At 32.9% G+C, this 22,890-nt stretch overlaps 1 protein-coding gene across 3 annotated transcripts in view; it reads right to left on the bottom strand.

The window, feature by feature from the left end:
* LOC143058310 (metalloprotease mig-17-like) overlaps positions 1 to 22,076 on the bottom strand; it is a 32,920-nt gene extending 10,844 nt beyond the window's left edge. The window contains exons 1-14 of one of the 3 annotated variants that reach the window (XM_076231786.1): positions 21,419 to 22,076; positions 20,134 to 20,229; positions 19,185 to 19,335; positions 16,486 to 18,075; positions 13,687 to 13,761; positions 12,224 to 12,523; positions 10,745 to 11,008; positions 9,589 to 9,673; positions 8,845 to 8,923; positions 7,318 to 7,392; positions 5,996 to 6,132; positions 4,843 to 4,877; positions 3,617 to 3,722; positions 963 to 1,127 (exon numbers count right to left, since the gene is read on the bottom strand). In XM_076231786.1, the coding sequence (XP_076087901.1) occupies positions 963 to 1,127; positions 3,617 to 3,722; positions 4,843 to 4,877; positions 5,996 to 6,132; positions 7,318 to 7,392; positions 8,845 to 8,923; positions 9,589 to 9,673; positions 10,745 to 11,008; positions 12,224 to 12,523; positions 13,687 to 13,761; positions 16,486 to 18,075; positions 19,185 to 19,335; positions 20,134 to 20,229; positions 21,419 to 21,910 (3,650 nt within the window). In that variant the 5' untranslated portion in view covers positions 21,911 to 22,076. Of the gene's footprint in view, positions 1 to 962; positions 1,128 to 3,616; positions 3,723 to 4,842; positions 4,878 to 5,995; positions 6,133 to 7,317; positions 7,393 to 8,844; positions 8,924 to 9,584; positions 9,674 to 10,744; positions 11,009 to 12,223; positions 12,524 to 13,686; positions 13,762 to 16,485; positions 18,076 to 19,184; positions 19,336 to 20,133; positions 20,230 to 21,418 lie in introns of those variants that run through there. The other 2 variants (XM_076231788.1, XM_076231789.1) reach the window with 2 other exon arrangements.
* Positions 22,077 to 22,890: the final 814 nt, after the last annotated feature.

Below are 22,890 nucleotides of genomic sequence, written 5' to 3'. Positions count from 1 at the left end.
CCTATATTAAATGTAACTTAACTTAACTTTACTTTCAATTTCAAAATGAAAACCTACGAATTTTTTTTAAAAGAATGTGTGTGCAAAATTGCCCCCCCCTTTTTTTACCCCCTTTCCTCCGTCGGGCTCGGTCAAGGGTGTTCCAGATCAAGCTAGCATTGGTAATTCAATGAATTTTCCCTTGTAAAAACAAAGTTTAGGTTGCTGATTGGTAGAAAACGAATTAGACAAATAACAAGGGTTCAAGTTTGAAATCGGACAAAAAGAGCGTCTAAAATCAGTTATTTTGTATGTTACTGTCATCGATATTTCAAGGCCTATAGCACGTTCTGCGTCTATTTATACCACTATGATAACTTATATGGCTTCAACAGACTCGATACATTGTGTTTCCACCAAAACCCGACCCTATTAGCCCATCAATATGTCTCTGCACGACTTTTTGCCCAAGGATTTCGTATTTTTTCACTTTTTCTCCAATAGTCACGTGACTTTTGGAAATATACCACGTGACCAAAAATGACGAATTATCTTCAAACTTAATTTTTTGAAATATTTTACCAATTATCTTTCATTTGAGCCCAACATGGCATTTGTATGACCATTGATGCGAATGCTGTATTCATTTAAACTTCGATAATGTATTTTCGATAAGTAAAGGTCTAAAATGCCTGAAAGGAAAGGGTTAACCAAGTCTGGAATATGACAGTTGTTGTCCATACGTTTGATGTGTTTTATCATTTGATTTTGTCATTTGAATAGGGACTTTCCGTTTTGAGTTCAGTATTATTGTGATTTTACTTTTTAGTGATATGTTCCAGTTTGACGACGAGAATAAATTACATGTCACGTTAGCACGTACGTCACTGTACCATCTGTCAGTGTGTTATACAATTTGGCTATATAAACCCACACTTAAAAACCGCAAATTCAATGATTATAAAATATTTCTATTTGCTTACTTATTTAATTCGTCTAGATATAAACCAATTTCCCTGGAAGTACAGGAAGAAAATTGCCATGGACTTTTTTGATTGGGTGGTCTCAAAGCCTGGCTGATCGAAACCATGATGAAACCACTTGATGCTGAACACCTGTTGTTTTCACCGTCATGAACTGCTCCTAAACTGCAATGGACTAAGATGTCACTAGATTGCTTTTAAATAACATGGTTATTCTACATTGGCTAGAGGCAAAGGGAGAGGGTTGAGATCTCACAAAACATGTTTAACTCCGTCGCATGTTTGTATCTGTCCCTAGTCCGGGGCCTCTAGTCTTTGTAAGTATGTAGTCAGATAGGTTTCTCTTTTAACGTTTAGTTCATTAATATGTTTTAGAATTAATTGTGATGTCAATTTTCATTGAACTAGTACACAATTTTATTAAGGTGCCAGCCGAGGACCACCTTCGGCCGCTGTATATTCTCGCTGCACTGAAGACCCATTGGTGGCCTTCTGTTGTTGTCTACTCTTTGGTCGGGTTTTTGCCTCTTTGACATATTCCCCATTTCCATTCTGAATTTTCCATCTTCAAAGGGAACCTCAAAGAGGGACGAAAGATAACAGAGGGACAGTCAAACTCATAAATGACAACGTCATGGCTTAAATGAAAAAGACAAACAGACAAACAATAGTACATATGATACAATATAGAAAACTACTAAACAAGCAAAACGAAACCCAACAAAGACTATGGGTGGTCTCAGGTGTTCCGAAATATGTTATCTTACGATAATTCTCAAATAAAACTAGTGATTAAAAAAAGGCGGAACACACAATGAAAAATTGATGCCTAACAAGCTTCAGCGAGCTGAACCGATCATATGAAGTAAGTACAGTGAAACCTGGCTAAACCGAACATCTTCGGAATTAAGATTTTGTTCGTTTTTGGCCGATGTTCGATTTTATCAGGTTCATAACGCATACAATTTGATATGCAGGGTTTAAGAACATGATTGGTTCATACATGTTTTCGGTTTATGCAGGAGTCGGTTTAGTCAGGTTTCATTGTAGAATACTATCAATTTAAAAAATCCAATAATCTAGCAAGGCATATTTTTCGAAGGGTTTATCAAAACACATTATTCTAACTATATTCTAAAAATTTGTAAAAACACATAAATTTTAGCTAAATGCATTCTCTTTCAAATTATGACAAAAATGATATTGTAGATATTCAAAAGTATGTAACTGAAAGCGAGACTCAAAATCATAGTTAGATAATGTACTGTTCCAACGAAACTTCTTCAGACGATTTAAAGGATTAAAGAAATGGCGAGAGTTGATACTAGTTCACGTGTTTACGCAGTCAGCTGAAATTATTTCTGTTTTTAACTTACAATGACAGAGTTAACATTTTACAGTATCTTATAAACAGTTCTTGTTTTTCAGTACCAAAACGTAACAAATATCAATATTCTAGTTAAAAAGAGATTTAAATGGAGCATAAGGGAGACCGATGGTTACCCTTCCGGAGCACCTGAGATCACCCATAGTTTTTTTGGTGGGGTTCGTGTTGTTTATTCTTTGGTTTTCTATGTTTTTTATGACTGCTGTTGTTTGTTTGTCTTTTTCATTTTTAGCCATGACATTGTCAGTTTGTTTTAGATTTATGAGTTTGACTATCCCTTTGGTATCTTTCGTCTCTCTTTTAAAGTAATTTGCATCGAAATTAGTGTCAGTTTGCAAAAAACTGTTAAAGTAAATTTAACCACTTAACCAGTTTGACAGTCCGTTCAAACTAAAAAAAAATATGTTACAATGTAACAAAAGAGACGAAAGACACAAGAGGGACAGTCAAACTCATGAATCGAAAATAAACTGACAACCTCATAGCTAAAAATGAAAACAAAACATGCTGAACTGTACATTACGTAAGTAATAAGTAAATGGCATCATCAATGCATGCAATGTGGAGAGTTGTCTTAATGGCAATCATAGGACATCTTACGATTTTCTGATCTGATTTCATTTTTTTCAGTGTCATATTCAGTTTTTTTTTGTTAAAAAGTGAATAACAGCAAGTCTCCTGAAAATGAAATTAACTAAAGCTCTGTATGTATGAACGTTAATTTGTTATAACATGAGCAACACGATGGGTTCTACATGTGGAACAGGATCTGCTTACTCTTCCGGAGTAAATGAGATGACCCCCAGTTTTTGATGGGATTCGTGTTGCTTATTATTTAGTTTTATATGTTGTATTATGTGTACTATTTCATGTCTGTTTGTCTTTTTCCTTTTTTTGCCATGTCAGTTTGTTTTCGATTGATGAGTTTGACTGTCCCTCTGGTATCGTTCGTCCCCCTTTTAAAATTCGTCATAAATATTCAAACCTAAACATTTGTAACCCGGTGTTGTGTAAACACGATGCAACGTTATGATTATTATACACATACACGTAATAGTCAAATTCATCTAAGGTCACATTTCCCTGAGGTAGAACGTTTAAATCCGACCATTTAGTCAAATATATAGCTAATGGTCAAAAGTTTTAACAGTAAAACTATCAACATTTTGTGGAAATTCAAAACGAAAATGAAGTTACAAAAAGAAGCATTCAATTTTTAGATAAATTTAGACTCAATAATGGATCAACAACAAATAAATAAACATACGCATGTCCAATCTCATGGGCAGCAACTGTAGCAGCAATAAAATCAAACTTTTCCTCCACTATAGAGTTTGATCTTGTAGTACAAATGGAATTCAAGTAAGCGGTGCCTGGAATAAAAGTATGTACAGAGGTACGGAATATATTTTCTGTGTTTCAATCGTTGAGTTTTTCTAATTTTCATGTACATGTATAGTATGCAAGGTATATGTTATAAATACATTTGTTTAGAAATGTTGCTTAATTCACATTATACAGATTCAATAGAGATTTTTTCTTAAATAATAACAAAAAGCTTCACTTAAAATCCTGAGATAAAAACTCTGCTATTAAGATGAAGACAAATATTCTAAAATGATGATTATAATGATAGCATTCATCAATTCGAAGGTTGCTGCTCACAAGAAAGCTATTAAACCAAGCGTTCCAAATGGTGTAGTTGAAATCATCCCTTCGTAAATTTTAAGGACGCCATAACGAGTTTGTTGACCGTTATGGAATAACCGTTCCACAAATGATATCGAATATGTTCCTTACGTCGTAACTACAACCCCCTTCCCTTTCATGAATGTGTCCTACCGAATTAGACTATTTACCGGATTTGTTATCACATAAGCAACACGACAGGAACCACATGTGGAGCAGGATCTGTTTACCCCTTCCCTTTCATGGATGTGACCTACCGAATTAGACTATGCCACATGTGGAGCAAAATCTGCTTGCCCTTCCGGAGAACCTGAGATCACCCCTAGTTTTTGGTGGGGTTTGTGTTGCTTATTCTTTAGTTTCCTATTTTGTGTCATGTGTACTATTGTTTGTCTTTTTTCATTTTTAGCCATGGCGTTGTCAGTTTATTTTCGATTTATGAGTTTGATTGTCCCTTTGGTATCTTTCGTCCCTCTTTTCGAACTGTATTTAAGTCTGAATTTCCTGACTTGCAAATCAGAATTGATAACTGCGTAAATAATAGTTTAGCTCAACGTAAAAAATGAAAAGTTCTAAATTTCCAAATTGGAAATTTTCCTGTTTTGTGTTGCAACATTCCAGCACTTTCGAATATAGAGTATAGATATCACCTAGTAAATTAGATATGCATAATGTTACGTTTAATCTTTTCGTTATTTGAATGATTGATACTAAAATTGTAAGATTGTTTTACTTTTTATCTCAATTGACGTTGCTGACAAACAAACTTTACCTTTTTACTATTATCAAAATATAATGTCTCACCTGACGTATCAAACGATCCACTACGCATGTCATACCTTAAAAATAAGCACAGGAATCCTGTTTTTAGGTCATGTATCCATAATTTGGCAGCCCCCAAAACAGTAATATAGATAACAGTTACAAATAGAGCTACTAAGTAACGGAATACTAGAACTGAGAACGACATTTTATTTATTTTTAGTAAAAAATTGTTAATCGCTCTTCTGTCACTATTCTGGAGGAAATTGGAGATTCTATATTACGAATCGAGCCCCCACGATAGCTTACTAAAAATAAAAGTCTTAAAATAAATGTTTGCAGTAAAGAGAATGACTACACCAAAGTTATCATTTAATGCATTTATTATGGAGCTCTTTTTAAAGATAACAAGTTGAAGTTCACAATAATAATAGTAAATGCTTCCTCATTTTGAAGGTAAACTGATGATCGTGACACTAAGGCAAATCTTAGGTCAAGCAACATATTGTTAAAGAGTAAACTTATGCAATCATTTAAATCAATTATTTTACTGTATCGAAGTTCCATCATATTCAGGTATAATTCTATACAATCGCACATATTACCAGGCGACAAAAGTCCAGCGAATAAAAGTACTCGAAGGTAAATTCAAAAAGAAATAGATCTTAAAAACTGACAAAATAAAAAATATCAATAATTTGAAAGCAGTTTCGAAAAGGTTTCAGAAAAAGGGAGACGGTTTGGTACCATTAAAACGTTTAATTCCGCTGCAAATGTTTGCCTCTGTCATAAGTCAGGAATCTGATGTACAGTAGTTGTCGTTTGTTTATGTTATTTATACGTGTTTCTCGTTTCTCGTTTTTATATCGATTAGACCGTTGGTTTTCCTGTTTGAATGGTTATACACTAGTTATTTTGGGGCCCTTTATGGCTTGTTGTTCAGTGTGAGCCAAGTCTTCGTGTTGAAGGCCGTACATTGACCTATAATGATTTACTTTTATAAATTGTTATTTGGATGGAGAGTTTTCTCAATGGCACTCACACCACATCTTCCTTTATCAAATAAGTGTAATCAGTAAGCTATATATTTGTAATTTTTATGATTCTGAATTATATTTAAGATATTTACTCTCTAATCCTTTGAAACAGGAAAAAATGATGAGGTTGTACACCAATATATCAAACCTAGTCTCACCTTGTAAAAGTCATTATATGATCGTGTCTAGGGATTCCATTTGTCTGCACCCACTGCTTCATTGCAGAGAGAGCGGTGTCAGCATTTAAAATGCCACCTGAAAGATGGTTCTGGATAAAACTAAGATCAGATGATCTCTGAAAAAGCATAAAATTTAATATTTCGAAATATTACTTAGAAAATACATCTTCGTTATAAATAATGTACGCTATAACACTGCATTTTGAAACAAAGTTAACAAGTGGTGATTTTAGAAGGGTTCATGGCTGTTTTCATTATAACTTCATTATAAATTAGACAAGCTGTATGATCGGCTAACGAAACTTACAAATTGTCCTGTAACAAGGTATAATATCAATTTTTGTACCTCACACTGCTTTTCAATTTCGTACTTTATTTAGCCTTTTCAACATTTTTGTCTTTGTGCGTCATTGATGAGTCTTTTGTTGACGAAACTTGCGTCTTGTGCAAATTTAAAATTTCAATCCTGATATCTATGACTAGTTTATTTTGTACAAAAAACGCTTACTATTTTATTAGAATAAGCGTTCTTTTGTATTTGGTAGAACGTTTAGGAACTGTTGGTCCTCAACGCTTATCAACTTCGTTCTTTATTTGGCCGTTTTTAAATTTATTTTTATTCGAGCATCACTGATGAGTAGACGAAATGCGAATCTGGCGCAAACACAAAATTTCAATCCTGGTATCTATGATGAGTTTTTTCACAACCGATAATTTGTAAACACACAATCAAATGTGTCGAATTGAAACGTGCTACTGAATATTTGTTCTGCATTATCTAAATTTCATTAAAGACACATAATATGAAACTAGCTGTTTCTGAAAAATAATTGCATATTTTGTAAGTTGTTTGTTCTAAGAATATGCAATCAATGTAAGTGATCTTGCGGAAATGAGTTGACGTATCATTCTAGATGAAATATTTTTCGGGCTTTATGCGAAAAGCATTCATATCACTTATAATCGACAAATGTGTTTTTGTTTACATTTGTTTGCATCTATCCAGAACCTGGTGTTCAGTAGTTGTCGTTTGTTGATGTGCTTCATACTGTAAGTGTTTTTAAATTTGTTTCTCGTTTTTCATATAGATTCTAACGTTGGTTTTCCAGTTTGAATGTTTTTTCACTAGTCATATTTTAATGCCCTTTATAGCTTACTGTTCCATATGAGCCAAGGCTCCGTGTAAAAGACCCTACTTTGAGCTATAATGGTTTTTGTTTTTTTACAAATTGTGGCCTGGAGAGTTGTCTCATTGTTACTCATACCACATCTTCTTAAATATTTATTTAATTATACCTCACCTTAGCTACATATATTCCTACTAGGTTTACTCCTATTCTGTAAGGTGCACTCATTTTCTTAAATCTGTTATCTACCTTTTAAACACATAATAAAACTATTTTAAATTGGTTATAAAAAGTAAAATAGAGAAGTAAAACGTGTAAATGGTATTTTACGATGCAATGGGTTTTCCGAGGTCACATAAAATTACCTTACCTGTATTTGGCAAAACTTTTAGGAATTGTGGTCCTCAGTGATCTTCAACTTCGTACTTTATTTGACCTTTTTAACTTTTTTGGATTCGAGCGCCACTGATGAGTCTTTTGTAGACGAATTCGAAACGCGTGTCTGGCGTATATATTAAATTTAGTCCTGGTATCTATGATGAGTTTATTTGACTAATTTTTCGATGCATTTTTTTCGTCTACATAAGACTCATCAGTTACGTTCATATTAAAACATTTATAAAACGAAACAAGTACAACGTTGAAGAGCATTTAGGATCCTAAATTCCAAAAAGTTATGCCAAATACGGCTTAGGTAATCTATGCCTGGGATAAGATAGTCCTTAGTTTTTCGAAAAATTCAAAGTTTTGTAAAGCGTTTCTTATTTTGTCCTTTTGCTGTTGATGCTCGTAATGATTATTGGTTTCGATTTGTGGCTGTTGAGGCTATTGAAATATAGCGTCGCGTATAATGCAAAAATATTATATCAAATGTTTATCAATTTACAGTGCCATATACTACGTTGTTCTATGTACATGGTGACAATAAACTATCGATTGACGCCATGCAAGCTTTAAATAGAATAGAGTTATCCTTAATTGAATGTATTAATGTATTGTTTATGTTATTAAAACACACAATACATTGTGTTTTAGTTTTTGTTGCACTTCATTGTTTTTGTTTTATCGTTGATTTCCTCTTATAGTTGATGTGCTTACCTCAGTTTTAGTTTGTAACCCGGATTTCTTTTCTCTCAATCAATTTATAACTTTCGAACAGCAGTATACTACTGTTGCCTTTATTTATAACCCATGTAATCATTAAATTGAAATAAAAACTTTATTCAAACTTCAGTCTCATCAGTCCGAACTTCCATCGAGGCATTTGTATCCCTCAGGTTACGGAATTTTGGTTAGGTTAATGTTGACTAAGATTTAACTTTTGTTTGTTTTGTTTTGTAAACTGTTTGTTTGTCTTTATATCTTTCTTGTGTTTTGCCATGACGTTGTCAGTTTATTGCCGAACTATGAGTTTGAATGTCCGCGGGATCTTAAGCCTCTATTTTGTAGCAATGAGTGTTGTAAAAAAAGTGTTGCCTGATTTCATTGATGTAACCAGTCTGATTATACGTGGAAACTCGCTGTTTCAGAATCTAAAGTAATATTTTCAAAATTGTTAATCAATGCGTCGTGATTGGCTAAAACATCCTAAACATTAAAATACATCCAACGATGTTATATTGTTTTAATTTTGATTACCTATTGTCTTTACGATTCTGTAACATCTTATTGTGTGTATTTTTCGTCCCATAGAATACTTACTCCCAACAACAAAAATGTGTAATACTCTCGGACTCGTTGCATTGCTCTATCACTATTGGAATTTTCTTCCCTTAGCCAGCTAGAATACAAAATAAGAAATTAAAAAGTGTGCCTTCTTCTTTTTTAAAGCCGAACATGTATAAGAACCGAAACAGCTGAAGAGCTATGTGATACAATCATACATAAAGAATAGCCAAATCCATTTCTGGTCAACTTTGCCCGTGGGATTTGAAACCTTATTTTATTTATAATGTCATCCGTGTACGAAACGAAAAAGTTTAGAAAGGTTTGTTATATATCATGTTAGTACCAAACTGTCATGGTCACATGATTATGATCATGATGAATTATTTTATGCATAATTTAAGTTATACTTTTGTTATTTTATTTATGTCTTTTTGGTATGGTGCTGTATATTTTTCATCCTCTTATGATTTAACGTTCTTGCTAGGTTGACAGCTTAAGTGAACGTTAGTAATTATATAAGATTGAGAATGAAAATGCGGATTAGGGTAAAGAGACAACAACCCGACTAAAGAGCAGGTAACAACCGAAGTCCACTAATGGGTCTTAACAACCCGACAAAAGAGCAGGTAACACGCGAAGTCCACCAATGGGTCTTAACAACCCGACTAAAGGGCAGATGGTTACAACCGAAGTTCACCAATGAGTCTAAACAACCCGACTAAAGTAACATATACTTAGATTAAAAGAGTTTTACTTTTAGAAGTTATACTCACTTACAAGTTATATATCGGAGAGTCAATTACAACAAATACTTCCACATTGTAGTTTCCAGTCGCTCTCTTCCTTCTGTGATTCGACTGACCTGAAAATAAATTGTTATTTAATTGGAGGAGGGGTCTGATTGCGTACCATATCCTTTTTTATGTTATAAGTATTAACGAATCTATACCAATCACGAATGTGTCCCTAGTACACGGATGCCCCATCCGCACTATCATTTTATTATGTTCTGTGGACTGAAAATTTTTCGTCCATCCGTCTAACGAAGCTAATTCATGTTGGTTCTAAAATTTCTAGCATTGCAATCTTTTTTTTTTTAGATTTCCCTAGGCTTCAAAATGCAAAAAAAAATGAAACCATGAATTTTTAAAGATCGGGTTGATTTGAAAAACACGAAGACTGTATACATAACGTGTATAACCTTATCATGCTTATCGACATGTTAAGTTCTATACATTATTCAAATGGTAGAAAATAAAAGCACAAAAATACTGCACTCCGAGGAAAATATAAAGTCCCTAATCAAATTGCAAAATTAAAAGCTAAAACACATCAAAGAATGGATAACAATTGTCATTTTCCTAACTTGGAACAGGCACTTTCTTATGTAGAAAATTATGGATTGAACAGCAATCAACATTGTGTTATAATCTTCATCTCTAGAAAAAAGAAATATGCAACAAAGAAGCACAAAACGGCATATAGACTAAGCATATTAGCAAACATTAAAGACAAGAATACACAAATTTGCTATAGTACAATAACAAAATGACAGGATGTATGAGTACAGAGCCACGTCATACATAAAACATGAAAAGGTATATAGACAAAGCACAAAGCAAAAAAATGAAAGACAAGCAACAAACAAATTTCCAATAGCACAATAACCGGTTGTATAAGCACAGAGCCTTGCTGCATGCATCGAAGTAACACCAAAAGGCATACAGACAAAGCAAATCCGCAAAAAAAAAAACGAAAGACAAGAATACGAGAATATCTCTAACAATAATGATACGACGTACCACAAGAATCTAAACCAAAACAAAACAAACACATATTAAACAAAGAAGCACAAAAAGGCATATACCAAATCAACAACCTCACCTATCGTTTCCCATTATACGATTATGAAATAGAAAATTATCAACTGTACCTAGTATTGATGCTAGGCGGTTCATCTTTGTATCGACTTGAGGAGCACTTTCTGATTTCAATACAGATTTAGATAACGAATTCGAATTTCCCAAAATACCACCATGCTCTCTGTCAAACATGTTTCCAGACCACATGGAATTTACTACATCTCTAAATTTCCCTAAATGATGAACTCCTTTTATTTTTGATTTTGGATAAAATGTTTTGTATTTTCTTTCTTCATTGCCAGATATCTGTTTGTCGATGATTGGCAAAGGTGAGTCTACAATATGTCATAAGTATAATTTAATCTCAAAATTATGTTCACGTGCGTTTATTGCATTGATTTAAACATGTCAATCAACAATAATAAATTAAAAAAAAAAAAGAAAAAACAGACGACAGCAGGCTTATGATTTAGTACGCATGACGCCTGTTTTATCTAGTATATAGGGTTCATAGGTGGCGCTTAAATATAAACAGGTGTTTTCGCAAATTTAGTGCTAAGTATTGATGGTTTAATTGTTACTTGTTTTTGAATGTTATGTTGCCTTTAAATAGATCTGTTCATCATATGGTTTGTTTTCAGCTGTTTGCTTGATGTTTGTTTAGGTTAATTATCAAACACAGTTCCATGATCTTTAATTAATTTAGATTTTTTCAACTTAATATAGATAGAGCAAGCATAATTATTAAATAAAAGTCAAAATTATTTGAAGTTTGTAGTCTGTCGGAATAGTCTGTATTCAAATGAGACCAATTGATGTGAAAAATAAGCATTTCCTGATATAAGTTTGACGCTTTTTAAAAAGTCATACGTTTATAATAGTTAAAACCATATAAAAAGTAGAAGGAGGTAAGAGAGGACGATAAAAAGCCAGAAATCGAAAACGCTAAGGAGAAATTAGACAATGGAGAAAAACTATACAACATATATAAGACTAAATAAAACATAACCCAAAAATCAACCGGAGATGTTATCAGATGTTTAAGAAACATAAGTATTTCCGCTCCGCTAGAAGCAACCGTCATAATTCTCATGGCGGTCAGTTGGACAAAATGGATGTTTTAGGCCTTTGAAAATACTTGTATTAGTTGAATATTAACAAATATTCTTAACAGTTATTACGTGTTTTATAAACTAAAACTTGTGGCCCATTTGAGAGGATACCAGGAAAACTCACCAAGCAATTATTTAGCTGACACATGATATGTATTTATATTCCAATTTATGGCATGTTTGGTTATTATTCCACGTACTTCAGTCTTTGACCGGGCAATTTAATACCTTCAGTGAAAATTTATAGTCTTAACAATCGTTAAACAGCAAGTTGACCTTTAGATAGTTACATTTTCTCCTTTTATCTCCGGTGTAAAGCTGTCGGATTTATAATCATAGAACAGCTTCTTTTTATATAGTAGATAAAATGTCTTTCTCAATAAAAGGACACGAATTATTAAATTGCAATAGAATGATTAGTAAAAAGAGAATATTTACCAAATGGTAATATAACATCATCAATCGGTATCTGTAAACCTGGAATACTGGCCCATGGTTTAGAACTGGGGTTGTCCAACTGTTTTGGTTGCGAACTTTGTGTTGAAGGTTTTAGTTGAGGGACCATATTATGATGCTTCTTTCGTTTTCGTTTATTGATGGACATATCTGAGTTTTGTGACCGTTGATTTTTAACTGTCATCTGCTTCTTTCTCTGTGGAGATCGTTGTCTTTTAAACTTAGTTGCAACATTCTTTGCAGAAATCATCATCTTTTTGGGCCTCTTGGTGCGTCTTAGACCTATCATTATATATATGTTCGAATACAAAAGTAGAAAATTTACCAAAACATTAGATTAAGCTACAAATCATGCACCATGTGTGATTACATGTTGCATGAATAAAAAAGTTAACTAGCATTGAAATGTCACAGAAAAATTAAGGCAGCTTTTGTTTTGTGAATTAATGACTTTTTTTTAATTAAAATTGATTAGCATCAATGTCAATTAAAAAAAAAACTCATGTTTGCATGAAAAACGAATTACACCTACTTGACTGTGTGTGGTATCATGAAATGCCTTGTGTTGGCATGAATATCAATAATGTGGTCATTTTCATAACTTTCCTGTTTACAAAACTTTTGAATTTTTCGAAAATTTAAGGATTTTTTTTATCCCAGGCAATATTAACCATATTTGGCACAACTTTTTGGAATTTTCGATCCTCAATTCTCTTTAACATTGTACTCGTTTGGCTTTAATAATATTTTGACATGAGCGTCACTGATGGGTCTTATGTAGACGAAACGCACGTCTGGCGTACTAAATTATAATCCTGGTACCTTTGATAACTAACTAAGCTATCCATTACTGAAGTCAATAAAATTAGCAGATCCAATAGTCTGCACCAGATGCGCTTAACGATATGATTAATGTCTCTTCATTGGAGGCCAAAATATTAGAAATAAATAAACAAATTAATTGCATTCAAGCTGTTGAAAACCCTAAAAACTAACAAACAATCAACAGAAAGTTCGATTCAGTGGTCGTAATAACATTTCAACATTAATATAAAAAATGACAGGGAATCAAAAATATGCCTCCGACCAGAGTGGAAAAGGAAGAAGTGGAATTGTTTACACTAAGGTTCAGAACAAGTGTCAATAACATGGAGGCGGCAATATGGCGGTTTTATAAAAATTTTGTTCTATTCGGCTCTTTGTTGTGTACACATTACATGTTATGATGCGACTTTTATCTGATTACAGAAATGTATGATTTTAACATAACCAGACATGCACCAATAACCCTAGGGTGCTCATCAGCTTGTACATGTCTCAAATTATTAACCACCACAGTGTTTTAAGATACAACCCTTTTACTGTACAGATTATATGGTAACATATCTGTAAGGATTAAGAGAGTTTGACTATCTAAAGAACTATTTAGTTAAGAATTTATATACCTTTGATTTTTCTGGACTTTCTACGTTTATGTTTTCTGGTGAGCTGCTTAGATGATGACATGGCTTGTGACATGTCTGCAAACCAACATATGAATATGAATATAAGAAGGTATTAACCCAAGTCAATTTAATAAAACCATAACAAAAATAACACAAACATAGACACATGAAGATACAATGACACCAAGTTCAAGTGACAAATATCTGCATTGAAAAATATAATTTTAATATAATATATATATAGTAAGGTATAAGAAAAGACAAAAATACGAGATCAGTAATCCTAAGCTTGACAAGGAAATTGAAACACGAATCATATCTAGAGATTTACCGCAAGATATGAAATGTGATTTTATTTGAATGTACCAAAACACTCGCTTTTTTCTTTCAGGTTTTCGATTTAAAAACCCTTCCCAATTGCCAAACTTTCATTTGCTTCCCAAATTGATTAAAACCTGTTTGATGCGATTGATGTTGTCCCTTCCATCAATCACTTCCTTTTTTATAAGTTTTAACTTTACCAGAGTACTAATCCCTCCTCTTTTTGATACATTTTGATATTCAATTTGCCAATCAACGATTTGATTCTGTTTTTTACACTTTTAACACTAGTTGCTTCCCTTTGTCAATTTTAAAATTGTCTTTTTACCGGCCAGATTTGGCTTCTTCCCGCACAAAGTATGCTAATTTGAAACGATCATTATGATCAGATAAGTGCATATAAACACAATTTCCTTCAGATTTTCTTCTCGCCATTTTCCTTTTTTATAGAAGGATAAAACTGCTGAATAGCCATAATTTTGGATCTTGCAATTTGTATTAATATATGAGCAATAACCTGTAATAATTTAATTTTGGATGTAACGCGTCTTCTAATTGGCTGACGTTATTTTGTTATCAGGCCATATACACAATTTAGTCATGTGACCGTGACGTCGTCAACGTTTTTTCATGGTTTTCTACGATTTAAAATGGAATTTAGAATTAAATTATAAGAAATGTCTGTAATATTTTTTTTGTCTATTCGAAATAACATAAAAATGTGGTGCACACTGTTAAATAACCCGCTACGCGCGTTATTCAGTGTGCACCAAATTTTTTATGTTATTTCTTCATAGACAGAAAAAATATTACAGTCATTCCTTAATTAAAGTTAAAGAAAACAAATTGTTATGCAAAAATGCGGATGTGAATTAATGTCTTTTACATGTTTTATGGATTATATTTCTTAACCTGACAAAATTGTGTCTGATTTGATTTTGGATTGTCAACTATGAACATCTTATCATGTTTTTGAAGTAAAAGTGGCAGAAACGTTCTACTGTATTATTATTAGATACAACTGATAGTAAAAGTCAAATCAAAATATTACCTAGTACATGTGATTTGAAAATTCGCTCCAAAAAAGGTGCGTTGTATTGTGATACGAAAACTATAGGGGTACTGTATATTCAGAATGTTTCATTTCATTTATTACTGCAAATTTAAAGAATAAACAAATTTAGATACTAATTATTGCAATGTTAAGTATATATTGCATACGATCAACGCAATTAAGTTTGAAATAGAAGTTTTAGTTTTGGGATACTTATTTCTTCGCAATGTTCGGTAAAATGAACATATCACAAACACGAATGAGTCCTTAGTACATGGATGCCCCACTCGCACTATCATTTTCTGTGTTTAGTGGACCGTGAAATTGCGATAAAAACTTTAATTTTGCATTTAAATTAGATCATATCACAGGTGACAGGAAACATGTATACTAAGTTGATTGGACTTCAACTTCATCAAAAACTACCTTGACCAAAAACTTTAACCTCTAATTTGCATTATCATTTTCTTTGTTCAGTGAACCGTGAAATTGGGGTCAAAACACTTACTTGGCATCAAAATGAGAAAGCTCATATCATAGGGCACATGTAAACTTAGTTTTAAGTTGATTTGACTTCAACTTCATTAAAAACTACCTTGACCAAAAACTTTAACCTGAAGCGGAACGAAGTGACGGAAGCACAGACGGACGGAAGGACGAACGAACGGACGCACAGACCAGAAAACATAATGCCCCTCTACTATCGTAGGTGTTACATAAAAATATGACAGTCCATAAAACGTCTGACAAAAAGAAAACCAAAATTTTATTAATTGAGATTACTTTTTTGAACGGACGAAGATTAAAGACTTGGAACTGAACGATATACTCTTTCAATATTAAGCTCTTTGTGTTTAGATTTTAACCTATTGAAATTCTTAAATGAATAATATTTTCGTCGTCGAACTTTTTGAAGTTATATTATATAGATCATTGTATCGCGTGCGACATCTGTTAACCGACTTCGATCAATCACAATTCGTCCAATCCTACCACCAGAACAAGTAGTAATGCATACAATATACTCATACTGATCTTTAATCATGTTATTTACAAAAGAGATCTTATTCAACGGTTATATTGAAAAGAAAAAAAAATATTTTTAATTATTTATATGACGTATGTGTCTGTAGTGTAATAGTTTAATTAAGGCAAAGTTTTCGTCACTGAGTGGTAGTTTTCAGTTTAATAACATGTGTACGCGTATAAAACTTGTTAAGCTAAATATGAATTAATGAAACAGCAAAGAATCAAAAAACAAATATTAGCATGATTGGCTTAATTTTGTTGACAATTACTTGACAATATAAATTAACTGATTCTTAATTTATTAATTGATCTTGAGTGTAAGTCAGTTTATTAAAAATAAAAAAATAAGGTGCTGCACTTGTTATATACTTATATCTACTTAATATATATGTTACCTGCTTTCTGCTTGGTTGCACTTTTTCCGTGTAGACCTTTATTAGTTTTTGATGGAATCTTAGATGAGAGTCTTCTCTCTTGTATTGATTTCATTCTGTCAGAAGTTGAACTTTTCTGCTTGTTTGATGTAATTTCCTTCGAAGCTGGACTTTTCTTCTTATGTCGCACTGATGAAATTTTCTTTGGAGTCCTAGTTTTTTTCTTTATTGGTATGGATTTGATTTTCTTAGGATGTTTCTTTTTTGCCGTCAGCAGGGATTTAATTTTTGAAAATTTTCGGTTTTTCTTTACTCGTTTAGAATTGATTTTTTTACGAGAAGGATGTGTCACCTTTCCTGGTAAAGATGATATTTTCATAGGAATGAGCTTTTTCTTTTTCGCGGGTACATATTTAATGGTCGTAATTGGACTTGTTTTCTTTGCTGGTACTGATGTGATTTTCTCAGGTGTAATAAGTTTCTTTTTCGTTGGTATTAATTTAAGTTTTAGAGCTGGACGTTTCTTTTTATCTTGTTTTGTTTTAATTTGCAGATGGGTGCTGTGGTTCTTGTTTTCTAATATTGACGTAATTTTCTGAGGTGTAGTGATTTTATTTTTCACGCGTTTTACTTTTAAGTTTGAGAATGGACGTTTCTTTTTATTTTGTATTGACGGAATTTTCTTTGGATTGCGATGTTTTGTCCTTGCCGGTATTGATTTGATATTCTCAATTGCAGGTTGTTTCTTTTTCAGTTGTATTGGTTTGATTTGTGGAGCTGGACTTTTCTTTTTATCGTCTACTGATATATTTTTCTTTGGAGTGCTGTGTTTTTTCTTTGCTATCGTTGATGTGATTTTCTTAGGTGTACGGTGTTTCTTTTTCTTATTTTTTGGAGATTGACGATTTTTCCTATCATTTTGTGATGTAGTATTCTTTGGAGTTGGTGGTGTTTTCTTTGCTTGTATCGATGTGATTTTCTTAGGTATACGATGTTTCGTTTTCTTTTGTATCGATTGATTTTTTGGGGTGGGACGTTTTTTCCTATCGTTTTGTAATGAAGTACTCTTTGGAGTTGGTGTCTTTTTCTTAACTGGTATTGAAGTAATTTTCTTAGGTGTAGGGATTTTAATTTTCATCGGTAAGGATTTTCCTTTTGAAATTGGACGTTTTGACTTTGACGGTATGGACGTAATTTTCATAAGAGTGAGGTGTTTTGCTTGTTTTGGTTCCATTGCCTTAGGTGATGCAAGTTTCTTCTCTGCCGGTACAGATTTAGTTTTCCTTGAACCTCGTTTTTTTTTCTTCGCTGGTGTATTCTTTATATTGGATGAAGAGTGTTGCCTCTTTGTCGGCAAAGATGTGATTGCCAAATGAGTGTGATGTTCATTGTTAGTCGATATTTTGGTTATGTTTGTAGGAGCAGCTGAAGTGTTATTATTGGCTGGTGTTGACATAATGGTAGCAGGAGCCGAGTTGTTTTCATGCGCAGCTGTTGACGCATTGGTCATAGGCATAGAGTTGCTCTTATTCGACGGTATCATATCAATCTGCGGAGGTACTGAGTTATTCTTATTTGCTGGTAATGACGTTGGAGCTGGACTGTTCTTAACTTGTTAAAAAAACAAAATTAGAATCATTAGATCGGTGCAAAAATTCTTTTTTGAAAATATATATCATCGTAGAATAGTAAAATCTAATCTGTACAATATTGGGAAAACGAAATAAGAGATGACAAAAAAGCAATAAAAGCGCTGAAAAATCATTTTTGTGTCTTTTGTTGTGAAGGTGCTGATCCTGTGTCATGCATTCCTGATAACTTAGTAAAGAGATAAATATTGTATTCTTTGGAGAATGAAATATTTGTGCAGAAGCTAAATTTATGCGTTTTACGCAAACCTTCCTGTGCCAGTTGCAATTGATGTTTTTTTTTTAACACAATGATTCACAAGATAATTATGAACATTTACTAATGGTGACCTTGTCAAAACACTAGCGTCGGAGTAGACGATATTTATGTTATAGGGAACATGTCTCACATTCATGGTTCGTGTATATTTTGCTTTATGTCAATATATTTGAATATGTATCAAAAGAATATAAGACAGATACGAAATCTTTGTATTTGGAATGCAATAGGATGATATTACATAATGCTATCAACGATGAAACTTATTTAATTCAGCAATACCTTGACACCATCGGCCAAAAAATGCATTGCACTATAACGATTTTCATGTTGCATTTCTTTTATATAATGTATAATTTGTAATGTATCTTAGTAATTTCCTACCATATTTTACCAGATCACGCATGACTTAAATGAGTAAGATAGGAATAATCAACTATTGTAAAATTGTAATTGCAAAGACATTTTTGGTTCTTGCTGATAAGAAATATTGGACTTTATTTTTAGGAGCATTACTCTTAAAAGTCTCTAATGCGTTGGTGTTAACCATTCACTCATTATATCTCAAGTTATATCTAATTCTGTATCACACAGAATAATCTAATTCTGTATCACATATTAAATGATTATAGGCGCTGTTGAAACCCTATTGTACCATCTTTTACACACATGCTTTACATTTTTAAAGGTATCATACTTTAATCAGGTGTACCTAGTAATCAGTTTGGACACTTTTATTTTCTTAACAAGATTGTCCTTTTTTACAAAACTGTTCAATGCTTACATGCTTGGGTGAAATAAACACTTATTACCTCCTGTCAAAGTTAAATGGTCGATTTTAACCCCATCAATATGATCCGTTTTAACAATACGATGAAGATGTTCACATTCGTTCCCAAGGTCGATTGGTTGAACTTTTGGTTCTATCAGGTGCATGTCAGAGTTATGCTCAAATGATCCAAACTGAAGAAAAATGAGTACTGTAAATTCAGAATTTATTGCGTGCATTAATTATTGCGATTTTATCATTTTACACTAAAATGCGATTTTTATTTTTGCGAGTTTGGTAAAAATGCTGTATAATTCACATACAAAATTTAAGTTATTGCGATTATAATCATGTCGCGTTTTTTGCAATAACAATAAAAGAAATCGCAATAATTTCTGAATTTACAGTATACATCTATGAATAATGTATTTTAAATGTTGTCTACGAGGTTAATTATAAATACGAATTATTACAATTTTATTCATGTTATCAAATTGTTGTATTGGTAAAGAAATCATATAAAAATTTAGTCATATGTTGTGCAATTAAAAGGTAAATGATCAAATATATTCAATAACAAAATTATTTGTTAAAATTTATGCTACGATATAATTACGAGGTGTTTTAAGCAGTTGTTATCTTATAGTTCGTTTCTGTGTGTTGCATTGTCTTTTGTTTTTTGCAGCACTGCAGTGTTTCTGTTGTTTCGTTATTTCCCTCTTATAGTTTATGTGTTTCCCTCGGTTTTAATATGTAACCCGGATTTGTTTTCTGTCAATCGATTTATAACTTTTGAACAGCGGTATACTACTACGCGTCGCCAGGTCAACTAAATTTGCGACAGTAAAACTACAGATGAACGTCAGTAAAGCTTCAAATACAATACAGTTATCTCTTACATTGCTGTTATTTATGCATAATATATCAATTAGAGATAAGTAGACGAATTATTGATTTACTATTAAAGGAATCAACTAGATACGAGTACCTACAATTTTATAGTGGGTACATGTGCTGCTTGAATTTGACATACATTCAAGATGTAAATTATGCGTATGATCTTTGTCTGTATAATATGAACCAACGTGCTGAAAAAGAAAAATAATGGTATATTTTCATTTGTAGAAAGAGAGTACATTTGTATTTGTATTTCAAATAATACATCTTTGGTTAAAAATATTGGACATTATACAAATAGTTCATATGTGATAAAAGTTAAATTATATGCAAATTTGAATTTATAATAAATGACATTTTTGGGGGTCAACTATGACCAATTGGCCTTTCACATGTATTATACATCAGTGAATTATAAAATTACAATGTACATTTAATTCTTTTGTTCAAATATTTGCAAAAGTACAATTTACTTTGATTGCCGTCATAACCTTTCTCGTTATATTTTCTTATACAAACTTATACTCATATTCTGTTGTTATCTGCTTTGATCGGGTTATTGTCTCTTTGACACATTCCCCATTTCCATTCTTAATTTTATCATAAAAAAAGATTTCTTTGAAATATTTGGTGAAATTGTTTGCTTTGAATCATGTGATTAGCGATTCTGCTTTTTATTTGTAGTTTTGACTGTATTTGTGTAAACACCATCAATATAAATTAATTCATTTCGCAATATGGTATAGGTTTAAAACAAGAAAACAATAACAATCAAAACCAAGGAGTAAACAAAGACTCACACAAACCAAAGAGCATTTACATCAACAGTTATAAATAATAATTAAGAAACAACACGAACTTCACTAAAAACCGGGAGTGAAATCAGGTGCTCCGGAAGAGTAAGCATGTCCTGAACCGTATACGGCACCCGTCGTATTATTTCTTTGTTCAGTCCGGTAATGATGGAAGGTTATTATGACTGAGGAAGAATATCAGATATGATTTCTGGAACACTTTTGTCATAACGGCCAATCAGCTCATGATGGCGACCGTAAAATTTCTTGAGTGATGACCTTAATTTGATTGATTCATAGCCCTGTCTTAGCAACTTTTGAGAAAGCAGTATTCCTCGTTCAACAAAATCAGCGTACTTTGACCAATTCTAGAGTAATGTATCAATTGAGACACATATTCTCCATATGCTGGTGCCGCTGGAATGTGTCCATAGAACACGAATGACCAATTCGCTCTATCATTTTCTATGTGCAGTGGACCGTGAAATTGTCCCTCTACTATCGTAGGTGGGGCATGAAAACCAATATTTCTACTGGGTTAACTTTGTGTTGATCAGTAATCTCTTTTATCTATAATATTTCGTACCTTTACTGCTGAGAGACCATGTTGAACAATACTGCCATCTGAGAACTTTGTGAACACAGGAACTGCATGTCTGCCAAATTGTCTATTTTTTAACAAATCTAAATGAATTGTGTCATTACCAAGAGTAAAACTAACACGGAGTTCATTAGGAAGGAGATATGAACCGATCCGTCCTCTTGGAACTGATGAAGCTCCAGAACTAGTCGGGACTACAGGTGATCCTGAACCTGGTGGATTGTTCGATGCTGCCTTCATGTTATTCGTTGGTGTTCCGTGCAGATTCTGTATATGTGTCCCTTGCCCATTGTGCATTCCTGAAGTTGGAGAACCTGTGTTGTTTGATGCGCCCGATGAATTAAGTTTCGTGTTACGCCCGGTTGGTGTCCCTTGCCCATTGTGCATTCCTGGACTTGGAGATCCTGTGTTGTTTGATGCGCCTACTGAATTAACTGTCATGTTAAGCTCTGTGGGTGTCCCTTGCCCATTGTGCATTCCTGAATTTGGAGATCCTGTGTTGTTTGGTACGCCCACTGAATTAACTGGTGGTCTAGAGGTTACATTTTTTGATTGATTCCCTTCACCTATTGAACTATTAGGAGGGTTTGAACGTTTATATCGCGCTCCTAGAGAGGTAGATGTAGTTATTGTAAGTTTGACAAACTCTGAAAAAGATAATATAAATTAACATAAGAAGCAAAACCTATACCACACCGACACCTAAAAAAAAGTAACAACTACAGTCAGCTATAAACGGCACCGAAATGAAAAATAAATATAAAATCACCAAATGTGGTATCATTGCCTATGAGACAATGCTTCACAAGAGAGCAAATAATATAAAAATTACAGGTAACTGTAACGCTTTCGTTAAGAACCACAGTCCATACCCTACATTCAGCTATAACCGACACCTAAATGTCGAATGTTAAACAAGTATTTATTTTCTGATTATTAGAACAGCTATATGTCAAAGTATTATAAAATTACAAAACATATTAGACATGCTAGACACAAACCACTAACCAAAAACACCAGAGAAGCAATCAAGAAAGGTGTATAAAAGACGTTTAAATAATAAAAATGGACAACACATAATCCAGATACCTTAGTTAATTCAGGCTGGCATTGTCGTCGGGTTAAACTGTTGTTTATGTAACTTTCCCTTAGACTAATCAGATAAACTATCGAAATGTCTCATTAATTAAGCAAGGAAATGTCTCATTAATTAAGCAAGGAAATAAAAGACGTCAATGTTTTGCAAAAGCAGGATAAAACGTTGTGGTCGCTATTGAAAAATGCCAGCTGAAGAAGACACACGCTATAAGCAGGTCAAATAGTGAAATACACAGTATCTGCACTTGACTGTACTTGTGTTTTGTTTTGTTACCATTACCATTCTGAATTGGTCTTATGTTTACCTAATTTTACCTCTTTATAGTGCGCAGGTGGATAAAAGTCAGCTGATCTAGGAC

Source organism: Mytilus galloprovincialis, chromosome 14 (genome assembly GCF_965363235.1).
Source record: "Mytilus galloprovincialis chromosome 14, xbMytGall1.hap1.1, whole genome shotgun sequence".
NCBI lineage: Eukaryota > Metazoa > Mollusca > Bivalvia > Mytilida > Mytilidae > Mytilus > Mytilus galloprovincialis.
The sequence above is the reverse complement of the archived record's forward strand: the minus strand, read 5'-3'. Positions and strand labels throughout refer to the sequence as shown.